This window comes from Toxotes jaculatrix, chromosome 3 (assembly GCF_017976425.1).
Source record: "Toxotes jaculatrix isolate fToxJac2 chromosome 3, fToxJac2.pri, whole genome shotgun sequence".
NCBI lineage: Eukaryota > Metazoa > Chordata > Actinopteri > Toxotidae > Toxotes > Toxotes jaculatrix.
The window spans coordinates 4701797-4714473 of record NC_054396.1 but is presented as its reverse complement, the minus strand read 5'-3'; the positions used below and the strand labels follow the sequence as shown (position 1 = coordinate 4714473).

The 12677-nt window shown below is 47.4% G+C and overlaps 2 protein-coding genes across 3 annotated transcripts; both read right to left on the bottom strand.

The window, feature by feature from the left end:
* Positions 1-28: 28 nt before the first annotated feature.
* On the bottom strand, positions 29-1869 carry LOC121179629. The gene is made up of 2 exons (XM_041034566.1): positions 1703-1869; positions 29-909 (listed from the first exon to the last, which is right to left on the bottom strand). Exons 1-2 carry the CDS (start codon positions 1833-1835, stop codon positions 383-385), a joined length of 660 nt encoding a protein of 219 aa, XP_040890500.1. The 5' UTR covers positions 1836-1869; the 3' UTR covers positions 29-382.
* A 6997-nt stretch (positions 1870-8866) lies between these two features.
* Positions 8867-11337, bottom strand: LOC121178647 (small vasohibin binding protein). Of its 2 annotated transcripts, none has more exons than XM_041032895.1 (3): positions 11211-11337; positions 10620-10753; positions 8867-10489 (listed from the first exon to the last, which is right to left on the bottom strand). In XM_041032895.1, the coding sequence occupies exons 2-3, from the start codon at positions 10731-10733 to the stop codon at positions 10403-10405; spliced, it is 201 nt and encodes a 66-aa protein (XP_040888829.1). In that variant the 5' UTR covers positions 10734-10753; positions 11211-11337; the 3' UTR covers positions 8867-10402. The 2 variants fall into 2 exon arrangements, with proteins under 2 accessions (XP_040888829.1, XP_040888831.1); XM_041032897.1 differs by having other exon boundaries at positions 10620-10749; positions 11211-11331.
* Positions 11338-12677: the final 1340 nt, after the last annotated feature.

Sequence of the window (12677 nt, the reverse complement as noted above, 5' to 3'; positions counted from 1 at the left end):
ATATTTGAATAACCTAAATAGTACCAACTGAATACAACAATAAAAGTTTAAAACAAGGGTAGAGTACTCACTGTGGGGAGATTCTATCGCAACCTGCTTATACTGACACTATTTGCTCACCTGGTGCCCACTAGAAGACACTTCTAACACTGCAAGGGTTTAAACATTAAAAGTCTACCAACACTGCTACTCCCCACAGGCTGACCCTCTACCTAATTTTATAAAATATAGGGGGGTAAGGGGTCCCTGCTCGATCTCTCTATTTGGGGTCCTTGGCCTGAAAAAGGTTGAAGACCCCTGCTTTAGAACATTCAGCTCGCTCACTTTATGGTTCACTATAACCACTACCTCCACTACCACCTCTCAACCTCTATAAGTGACTCTATGTACTTGATAAGTTATTGGGCTTCGGAGGAAGAAAATTGTGGGAATGACAAAGAAAACAGTGGTCTTCTGCTGCTAGCTGGTCCTGGGGTTTTCGGTGTTGTAGGGGGTGTGTCCAGCTACTTGCTGACCCCAGGATCATCTGGACCAGGACACTGCCTACAAGGACTAGGACACCACCTACAGCGAGCAGCTGTGTTCTGCTGCTCGCTGGTCCTGGTTTTTTTTGGTGTTGTAGGCGGTGTGTCCAGCTGGTCACTGAACCCAGGATCATCTGGACCAGGACACTGCCTACAAGGACCAGGATTTCCCATGGGCCTCTTTGATCCTGGGGTCTGCGGTGTCCTGCTGGCGGTGTCTTGCTGCTCCTCTTTGGTTGTGTTGTGGGCAGTGTCCTGCTGGCGGTGTCCTGCCGTAGACCCCAAAGACCCCTGGGGTTCCTTGGGGTCTGCGGTGTCCTGCTGCTCGCTGGTCCTGGGGCCTTTGGTGTTGTAGGCGGTGTCCTATTTCCCATGAGCCTTTTCTCTGGAAAAAGAAACATAAATGTCAGATATGTCATAAATAAAATACAAATACAAATACTTATTTTACTGCGCCTGCTGCTCCTCTTTTGTTCTGGTCCAGATGATCCTGGGGTCAGCGAACAGCGGTCTCCTGCTGCTCGCTGGTCCTGTGGTTTTCGGTGTTGTAGGCGGTGTGTCCAGCTACACGCTGACCCCAGCTGCTCGCTGACCCCAGGATCATCTGGACCAGGACACTGTCTACAAGGACCAGGATTTCCCATGAGCCTCTTTGATCCTGGGGTCTGCGGTGTCCTGATGCTCCTCTTTGGTTGTGTTGTGGGCAGTGTCCTGCTGGTGGTGTCCTGCTGCAGACCCCAAAGACCCCTGGGGTCCCCTCGAGTCTGCGGTGTCCTGCTGCTCGCTGGTCCTGGGGCCTTTGGTGTTGTAGGCGATGTCCTATTACCCATGAGCCTTTTCTCTGGAAAAAGCAACATAAATGTCAGCTATGTCATACATAAAATACAAATACTTATTTTACTGCGCCTGCTGCTCCTCTTTGGTCCTGGGGTCTGCGGTGTCCTGCCGCTCCTCTTTGGTCATGTTGTGAGCTGTGTCCTGCTGGCAGTGTCCTGCTGCTCCTCTTTTGCCATGGTCCAGATGATCCTGGGGTCAGCAAACAGTGGTCTTCTGCTGCTCGCTGGTCCTGGGGTTTTCGGTGTTGTAGGCGGTGTGTCCAGCTACACACTGACCCCAGCTCCTCGCTAACCCCAGGATCATCTGGACGAGGAAACTGCCTACAAGGACTAGGACACCACCTACAGCGAGTAGGTGTGTTCTGCTGCTCGCTGGTCCTGGAGTTTTCGGTGTTGTAGGCGGTGTGTCCAGCTGGTCGCTGACCCCAGGATCATCTGGACCAGGACACTGCCTACAAGGACCAGGATTTCCCATGAGCCTCTTTGATCCTGGGGTCTGCGGTGTCCTGCTAGCGGTGTCCTGCTTCTCCTCTTTGGTTGTGTTGTGGGCAGTGTAATGCTAGCGGTGCACTGCTGCTCCTCTTTGGTTGTGTTGTGGACAGTGTCCTGCTGGCAGTGTCCTGCTGCAGACCCCAAAGACCCCTGGGGTGTCCTGCTGCTCGCTGATCCTGGGGCCTTTGCTGTTGTAGGCGGTGTCGTATTTCCCATGAGCCTTTTCTCTGGAAAATGAAACATAAATGTCAGATATGTCATAAATAAAATACAAATACTTATTTTACTGCGCCTGCTGCTCCTCTTTGGTCCTAAGGGGTGCTCTGCTGCTCGCTGATCCTTTTCGGTGTTGTAGGCAGTGTGTCGAGCTAATAGCTGACTCCAGGATCATCTGGACCAAGACACTGCCTACAAGGACAAGGACACCACATAAAGCGAACAGCGGTCTCCGGCTGCTCGCTGGTCCTGTGGTTTTCGGTGTTGTAAGCTGTGTGTCCAGCTACTCGCTGACCCCAGCTACTCGCTGACCCCAGGATCATCTGGACCAGGACACCGCCTACAAAGACCAGGATTTCCCATGAGCCTCTTTGGTCCTGGGGTCTGCGGTGTCTTGCTAGTGGTGTCCTGCTGCTTCCTCTTTGATTGTGTTGTGGACGGTGTCCTGCTAGTGGTGTCCTACTGCAGACCCCAAAGACCCCTGGGGTCCACTCAGGTCTGCGGTGTCCTTCTGCTCGCTGGTCCTGGGGCCTTTGGTGTTATAGGCGGTGTCCTATTACCCATGAGCCTTTTCTCTGAAAAAAGAAACATAAATGTCAGTTATGTCATAAATAAAATACAAATACAAATACTTATTTTACTGCGCCTGCTGCTCCTCTTTGGTCCTGGGGTCTGCGGTGTCCTGCCACTTCTCTTTGCTCGTGTTGTGGGCTGTGTCCTGCTGGCAGTGTGTCCTGCTGCTCCTCTTTTGTCCTGGTCCAGATGATCCTGGGGTCAGTGAACAGCGGTCTTCTGCTGCTCGCTGGTCCTGGGGTTTTCGGCGTTGTAGGCAGTGTGTCCAGCTACACGCTGACCCCAGCTGCAGCCGCCCACAACACGACTAAAGAAGAGCAGCAGTCCTGGTCCTGGGGCCTTCTGTGTTGTAGGCGGTGTCCTATTTCCCATGAACCTCTTTGGTCCTGGGGTCTGCGGTGTCCTGCTGGTGGTGTCCTGCTGCTCCTTTTTGGTTGTGTTGTGGGCTGTGTCCCGCTAGCAGGACACTGAAGACTAGGTGGTGTCCTGGTCCTTGTAGGCAGTGTCCTGGTCCAGATGATCCTGGGGTCAGCGAGTAGCTGGACACACCGCCTACAAAACACAAAACCCCAGGATCAGTGAGCAGCAGAAAACCACTGTTCGCTGACCCCAGGATCATCTGGACCAGGACAAAAGAGGAGCAGTAGGACACTGCCAGCAGGACACCGCTGCTGGCGGTGTCCTGCGGTGTGTCCTACCAGCATGAGCCTTTTCTCTGGAAAATGAAACATAAATGTTAGATATGTCATAAATAAAATACAAATACAAATACTTATTTTATTGTACCTGCTGCTCCTCTTTGGTCCTCTCTGATCCTTTTCGGTGTTGTAGGCGGTGTGTCCAGCTACTCGCTTACCCCAGGATCATTTGGACCAGGACACTGCCTACAAGGACCAGGACACCACCTCCTGGGGTTTTCGTTGTTGAAGGCGGTGTGTCCAGCTACTCGCTGACCCCAGCTGCTCGCTGACCCCAGGATCATCTGGACCAGGATACCGCCTACAAGGACCAAGATTTCCCATGAGCCTCTTTGGTCCTGGGGTCTGCGGTGTCCTGCTGCTCCTCTTTGGTTGTGTTGTGGGCAGTGTCCTGCTGGCAGTGTCCTGCTGCTTCCTCTTTGGTTGTGTTGTGGACGGTGTCCTGCTGCAGACCCCAAAGACCCCTGGGATCCCCTGGGCTCTGCGGTGTCCTGCTGCTCGCTGGTCCTGGGGCCTTTGGTGTTGTAGGAGGTGCCCTATTTCCCATGAGCCTTTTCTCTGGAAAAAGAAACATAAATGTTAGATATGACAGCGAGCAGCTGTAGGTGGTGCTAGCTGGTCCTGGGTTCTTTTGGTGTTGTAAGCGGTGTCTTATTTCCCATCAGCCTTTTCTCTGCTGCTCCTCTTTGGTCCTGGGGTCTGCAGTGTCCTGCCACCTTTGGTCATGTTGTGGGCTGTGTCCTGCTGGCAGTGTCCTGCTGCTCCTCTTTTGTCCTGGTCCAGATGATCACTGACCTCAGGATCATCTGGACCAGGACACTGCCCACAAGGACCAGGACACCACCCAGTCTTCACACAACACAACCAAAGAGGAACAGGAGGACACTGCCCACAACACAACCAAAGAGGACCAGCAGGACACTACCAGAAGGACACCGCAGACCCCAGGACCAAAGAGGCTCATGGGAAATAGAACACCTGTCCTGGTCCAGATGATCCTATGGTCAGCGAGCAGCTGGGGTCAGCGTGTAGCTGGACACACCGCCTACAACACCGAAAAGAATCAGTGAGCAGCAGAGCACCGCTGCTCGTTGACCCCAGTATCATCTGGACAAGGACAAAAGAGGAGCAGCAGGACACTGCCAGCAGGACACAGTCCACAACACGACCAAAGAGGAGCAGAAGGACACAGCCCACAACACAACCAAAGAGGAGCAGCAGGACACCGCAGAACCCAGGACTAAAGAGGCTCATGGGAAATAGGACACCGCCAAGAACACCGAAGACTAAGTGGTGTCCTGGTCCTTGTAGGTGGTGTTCTGTTCCAGATGATTTTGGGGTCAACGAGCAGCTGGGGTCAGCGTGTAGCTGGACACACCGCCTACAACACCAAAAAGGATCAGCGAGCAGCAGAACAACACTGCTCGCTGACCCCAGGATCATCTGGACCAGGACAAAAGAGGAGCAACAGGACACAGCCAGCAGGATAAAGTCCACAAAACAACAAAAGAGGAGCAGCAGGACACTGCCCACAACTCAAACAAAGAGGAGCAGCAGGACACCGCCAGAAGGACACCGCAGACCCCAGGACTAAATAGGCTCACGGGAAATAGGACACCGCCTACAACACCGAGGACTAGGTGGTGTCCTGGTCCTTGTAAGCAGTGTCCTGATCCAGATGATCCTGGGGTCAGCGAGCACCTGGGGTCAGCGTGTACCTGGACACACCGCCTACAACACCGAAAAGGATCAGCGAGCAGCAGAACACCAATGTTTGCTGACCCCAGGATCATCTGGACCAGGACAAAAGAGGAGCAGCAGGACACTGCCAGCAGGACACAGCCCACAACACAACCAAAGAGGAGCAGCAGGACACTGCCCAGAACACAACCAAGGAGGAGCAGCAGGACACCGCCAGCAGGACACTGCAGAACACAGGACCAAAGAGGCTCATAGGAAATAGGACACCGCCTACAACACCGAAGACTGGGTGGTGTCTTGGTCCTTGTAGGCGGTGTCATGGTCCAGATGATCCTGGGGTCAGCGAGCAGCTGGGTTCAGTGTGTAGCTGGACACACCTCCTACAACACCAAAAAGGATCAGTGAGCAGCAGAACATCACTGCTCGCTGACCCCAGAATCATCTGGACCAGGACAAAAGAGGAGCAGCAGGACGCTGCCAGCAGGACACAGCCCACAACACAACCAAAGAGGAGCAGCAGGACACTGCCAGCAGGAAACCGCATACCCAAGACCAAAGAGGCTCATGGGAAATAGGACACCGCCTACAACACCGAAAACTAGGTGGTGTTCTGGTCCTTGTAGGCGGTATCCTGGTCCAGATTATCCTGGGGTCAGCGAGCAGCTGGGGTCAGCGTGTAGCTGGACACACCGCCTACAACACCGAAAAAGATCAGTGAGTAGCAGAACACCGCTGCTCGCAGACCCCAGGATCAACTGGACCAGGACAAAAGAGGAGCAGCAGGACACTGCCAGCAGGACACAGCCCACAACACAACCAAAGAGGAGCAGCACAACACTGTCCAGAACACAACCAAAGAGGCGCAGCAGGACACTGCCAGCAGGACACTGCAGACCCCAGGACCAAAGAGGCTCATGGGAAATAGGACACCGCCTACAACACTGAAGGCCCCAGGGCCCCCTGTCTGGACCGGGACACTGCCTACAAGGACCAGGACACTGCCTACAAGGACACCACCAGCAGGACACTGCTCATAACACAACCAAAGAGGAGCAGCAGTATCCTATTTCCCATGAGCCTCTTTGGTCCTGGGGTCTGCCGTGTCCTGCTGGCGGTTTCCTGCTGCTCCTCTTTGGTTGTGTTGTGGGCAGTGTCCTGTTGGCAGTGTTCTGCTGCTCCTCTTTGGTCTTCGGTGGGTTTTCAGTGTTGCAGGCGTTGAAGACCTCAAAGACCCCTGGGGTCCCCTGGGGTCTGCGGTTTCCTGCTGCTCGCTGGTCCTGGGGCCTTTGGTGTTGTAGGAAATGTCGTGTCCTATTTCCCATGAGCCTTTTCTTTGGAAAAAGAAACATGAATGTCTGATATGTCATAAATAAAATACATTATAAATACAATATAAATAAAATACTTATTTTACTTTGCCTGCTGCTCCTCTTTGGTCCTGGGGTCTGCGGTGTACTGCTGCTCCTCTTTGCTCGTGTTGTGGGCTGTGTCCTCCTGGCAGTTTCCTGCTGCAGTTTCCTGCTGCTCCTCTTTTGTCCGCTGACCCCAGGATCATCTGGACCAGGACACTGCCTACAATAACCAGGATTTCCCATGAGCCCCTTTGGTCCTGGGGTCTGCGGTGTCCTGCTGCTCGCTGGTCCTGGGGCCTTTGGCGTTGTAGGCGGTGTCCTATTTCCCATGAGCTTTTTCTCTGGAAAAAGAAACATAAATGTCAGATATGTCATAAATATAATACAAATACTTATTTTACTGTGCCTGCTGCTCCTCTGGTCTTGGGATCTGCGGTTTTCCGCCGCTCCCCTTTGGTCGTGTCGTGGTGTTCTGCTGCTCGCTGATCCTTTTCGGTGTTGTAGTCGGTGTGTCCAGATACACGCTGACCCCAGCTGCTCACTGACCCCAGGATCATCTGGGCCAGGACACCGCCTACAAGGACCAGGACACCACCTAGTCTTCGGTGTTGTAGGCGGTGTCCTGCTGCTCGCTGGTCCTGGAGCCTTCGTTGTTGTAGGCGGTGTCCTATTTCCAATGAGCCTCTTTGGTCCTGGGGTCTGCGGTGTCATGCTGGCAGTGTCATGCTGCCCCTCTTTGGTTGAGTTGTGGGCAATTTCCTTCTGGCGGTGTCCTGCTGCTCGCTGGTCCTGGGGTCTTTGGTGTTTAAGGCGGTGTCCTATTTCCCATGAGCCTTTTCTCTGGAAAAAGAAACATAAATGTCAGATACATTATAAACAAAACACAAATACAAATGCTTATTTTACTGCGCCTGCTGCTCCTTTTTGGTCCTGGGGTCTGTGGTGTCCTGCTGCTCCTCTTTGCTCGTGTTGTGGGCAATGTCCTGCTGGCAGTGTCCTGCTGTTCCTCTTTTGTCCTGGTCCAGATGATCCTGGGGTCAGCAAGCAGCGATGTTCTGCTCGCTGGTCCTGGGGTTTTCGGTGTTGTAGGCGGTTTGTCCTGATGCTCCTCTTTGGTCGTGTTGTGGGCCGTGTCCCGCTGGCGATGTCCTGCTTCTCCTCTTTGGTGTTCGGTATTGTAGGCGGTGTCCTTCTGGCGGTGTCCAGACTGCAGTGCTGAATTTATCAGCTCCTGTACAACCTCATCATGACATCATCGAATGACCGTGCTTTATTGCTTCAGCGCCGTTGTTAATTCGTGACGTCATCGAATGATCAAAGCCGTCCGCGGAGGTACTGTGGGGGGTCGTGAAATGTTTGGTTTATTAGACATGGAATATATATATATATATATATATATATATATATATATATATATATATATATATATATATATATATATATATATATATAACGTTAACATGAATTGAACATATTAGCGAATGCATAAATGGAGGCAGAAGATGTTATCTTTCAGTAAGAAATGCACACATTTAGCGACACACAGGAGCTCTCTCAAACTGGGAACCGGTTCACTCACTGTATGAAACTAGACCTGTCCGTCCAAGCCTCCTGCACACTAAGAGGAGGACCAGCCCCTTTCGCTGCTGTGCCGATCATTTGGCACAACGCAATTGGCCTAGAGCCTATTCAGCCCTGCAGCTAACTAAGATACCAGACACAAAGACGCACGCAGCAATATTATTTGAAAAGGAGATACCTATGTTTATAAATGGCAGTGTCACAGCCACCCTACTCACTGTACCTTGCACGTTTAAAATAAAAACATTCATAAATGAACCTGTGTATTGTTTGAATAGCTTAGTACTGAATGCACAATAACAAGGGATGTTTATACATGGCACTAGGCTCAGTTTAATATAAAACACAATTTTATAAAATATAGGGGGTAGGGGGTTTTTTTCGGGGTTCTTGGCCTGAAAAACGTTGAAGACCCCTGTGATAGAGACTTTAGGCTAAAGGTCCACATATGAACCCATTGTCAGATACAAATTGTTGAGACATGATGATTTAAAAAAAAAAAAAAACACTGGTTATTAAGAAACATCTGCAATCTGTTGGCGTAATTCACATAATATATTTTATTATATGAAAGAGTTAATTAAACTACCCTACAAGCCTATGTCAAACAATAATCACATGGTCTGTACTCGTCATATGAAGGCTGATCATGACTGCAACTCTCAAATCTCTGTTATTCAAGATAACTTCATGCAGGATTAACAAATTAAACCCCAGACTGTGTTCAAAGATGCAAATTTGCTGAATGACAATTATGCCTAATTTGAGCTTGTTAGCCTGATTAGTTAAGCCACACTTGATTAACAGGGCCCAAGACATACAAAGAGGTACAGTTAGGAATATAACCTCATCTGTTTTACTTCAGTATCCATATAACACACAGACACTACAAATTAAAAAACTCATTTTTATTTTCATTAAATCAAAATTGTATAACTCAAGAAAGAGGCTGACATACTGTGTTTAACAATATAAACATTCTGCTGCCATCAGCCATAAACAGAAGTTAGATTGCAAACTTGTGCCTGTGACAATAAAATGCAGTAAAAATTGATATAGAGGCCAGTTGGCATTGCATGTCACTGACACTGATAGTGTTCAAAGCGAGCACCATTAACACTGACATATTAAGGACACAGTTTAGATTAAAGCTACATTAAGCAATGTTTAAGAATCACTGAATTAGCCTTTGCTCTACCATTAGTTCACAGAATCAGTGGCTATGAACTGCAGTCTATCAACATTAGCTATGTACCAGGACCAGTATTTTGTCAGGTTAATGTAATATTTGTCTTTATCAATGGCCACTGTTAAACAGTCTACCACTGCATCGTTTAGGTCAAGAGCCGACAAAAATGTGATTTAGCTAAAATGCATTATAATTACAAACTGTAGCCTCAAAGGTAACAGAATGAAAACTTTTCACTCACCGTTCACCACATGTGGTTGTAATGGATAAAGACTGATGCACACTGAATTTTTCTACATGAAACTTGCTCCTGCAAAAAGCTTATGATGTATTTTTGACATGAGAGCAGATTGATTGATTACACCTTTCCACACACTGAAAGTTTACTTGTGTGTGGAGTCATAAAGAAGCCAAATGAGTGCATGAGATGTAGAGTAACACTGCTGGTGCAGAGAGTCGAGCATCTATCAAGTCAAACATATTGGTTATATTTCTCAAGCATCATAGAATCATTTCTAGGAATAACACTTAAAGTGAACCTGGGATTGCAAACACTCCCACCTCAGAGTAAAACCTTAGTTACCCATGACGCCTCAAATTGCTATTCTTGGGAGAGTATGTGACAGGTAGCTGTTTTATGAAAGCAGAAATTATGATGACATGTTGCAATTCTGACGTTTGTGGTTTGTAGTATTAGATGAGTGTAAGCATCAAAATGCAAAAAAAAAAAAAAACAGCCTTTTATGTTTTGTGTGAAGCAAATTACTTAGGTAACTTAGATATTAAGATTATATATGTAAAACTGTGTTGCCAAAATCATCATTGATTGGCTCTACAGAGGGAGGCTGCCTGGCAGCAGTGTGCTTCTAAAAGGCCCGTTATTCAGTTATCAACACAGTGGTGAAGTTAGTCTGTGCATTTGACCTGGGCAACTTGAAACATGTACATGTGACACTACTGAAAAAACAGAATAGGCTGATATTCAAGGGACAGAAATGTCAGTGACCTGCTTTCTGTTCATTTGAGCCAGGAACTCGAGTCAGTGAAACGTAAGACTGTCCGATTCACATTAGAAAACAATTTGTATATTTTAACGTCTACATGGGAAGTACAACAGCACCACAAATCATCTACCCAAATATCTGTGTAAAGTGTGTGTGTAACAGTGTGTGTACGTGGTGTTTTGGACGGTCAAAGGTCCTGGTCCAGATGATAGAGGAAGTTGGAGCAGGCAGGACTCTTACTCTCCCTGTGACTGCATCTGTTTACAAAAGGCCTCGAACTGCTGCTGCTCCAACTCTGTCATCACCTTGTTCAAAGCATAAATCTGTAAATAAACAAGGCAGGAAAGCAGACACAGTAAGCAATATGAATCATAATACAGCTGGCACACCACTAAAATAACTGCCTCCTAGAGATTATTGGAGTAGTAGTGTAGCGGTGATGAACTGTGTCACCTCTGCTCTCTGTCTCTGTTTGAGCTCTTGCTGTGCAGATTTCTGCTTGGCTCTGTCGCCTCTGGTCGGGGTAGAGTTCAGCTTTGGCTTGTCTTTACGGCAGGCGGGCTCCATAGTGACAGTCCTCAGTCTGCCTGAGAGGGTTAAGAGATGCACACACAGGAATTACAACATCTGAACAATTAAAGCAGGCGATGTTGAATGGGAGACGAGTATCGTGCAGACTCGTGACAGCTCATTAGAAGTCTACAGTCTTGTACCGTGGTCACATTTAGTTAAGTAGTGTTTTTCTCATTGACTGCTTACCTTTAAGCTAGCGTGCTGCCCTCACTAAGAACCCTGAAAGTAACGTTAGTGGCATCAAATGTTTAACAGCAATAACGCATGTAAACAGTATTTTCTAGGATAACTTCGTCCAGGTACAAAAGATCTAATTCAACTGCTAAACGTCCAGGATGAATCATTGCTAAGTTAAACGTCAGTCAAGAGACCCACATATTTGCTAGCTACTGTTAGCCAGTTATCATAACTTGTTCTAGAGAAACATTGCATCAACAGTAACATCTGAGTCCAGATAAAAACAGAACCTACCCGGAAAAATATAAAAGGTGGCAAACAGTGATATATAATTAGATTAACTTTAAGGTAACCGGTCAGTTGGCTCGTAGCTAGCTACTCGCTGATTAGAACAGCTGTTCCCAATGTGTCACCAGTAAACAATTCCGAGTGGAATAGTGAATCGTTTGTGCAAGTGTTCCGGTTCCGTTTGTTTCTTCTTCTGCCATTAAAGGCGTTTAAATAACAACTGCACATTGCCGCCACCTAGTGTTCGCAGGTGGTTAGGAGAATTAACCTCTGACTAATTCACCCTTTCTGTTGCCATCAGAATGATATAGAAATAGACTGAATTAATAATAAGACGTTGTATTTTATCTCCACATCACTTTCACCATTGCACTAATTCTAATTTCTGATTTACTTAAGTAGCTAATCTTATCTTATCTCAAGCTCTTTACACTTCAGGCAGTGCTTGAAAACATTCATTATTATTATTTAATGGCTCTCCAGGCTCAATAAGATTTAAGTTTCTAGATATTCTAGTACACTTATATTGCCATGTTTGACCATCTAGTAAAAGATGTTCTGCACTGACCACAAACATTATTAGTAATTATATTATATATTATTAATTAATAATTACACCTAAGTACTAACATGCTTTCTGTGCACTCATGCATTTTACATTAGGAATAACCAGCATGTTTGACAGAGTGATAGAGTTTGCGTTAATGAGTTAATTTCGATCAAATAGTGAATGGAATATTTTAAAAGTTAAAGGGGGATGTTCACCGTCCACTCATCTCAGTTTATACCAAAAGCTACCGTTGGTTTACCTCACTTTTTGTAGAAAACACTTCCAAATGAAAACTGTTGACAGCAAACTTTGTGGTCTGACATGGAGCAGAACTGGGCAAAACTCACTAGCAGGGAAAATAGTGCTCGTTCATCAGTAAATGTTGTCAGTCATTTCCTTCTGTCTTCCACCTAAATATTCATGCAGGTATCCAGGTCACTTTCCTCAGGCAGAGGATGCTGAAAATGATATTTCACTACATTTGGATAACTGTAATGCCTAGTTGACCAGCTTCAGAACTGCTACCACAGTCACCTCTACTTAACAGTTCACCTCCAATCACGTCTACCCACAAGATGTCACCCTTGTCCAACAGTCCACTTATTCCATTATACATTAAAGTAAGTGAGTTTGCATTAACACAGATGTTTTGGGCATGTGGCACCCACCGTTTATCTGATGTGTGTATCTGACTGTGAAGGAGCATTCAGAAACCTGTTGAACTCTTAGGTAACTAAACCTGACCCCTGACACCTGCTTATGAGGTAAAAAAATAAATAAATTTTTTTTTAGACAATCAAACTGTTTTCTAAGTGTTTTCCCTGTATTTTCACTTTTGATTTAGAACAGATAACTGCTAAGCATTACTCAGACCATACACACACACACACATACTACACTGACTCCCTTCAGGGCACCTCTTC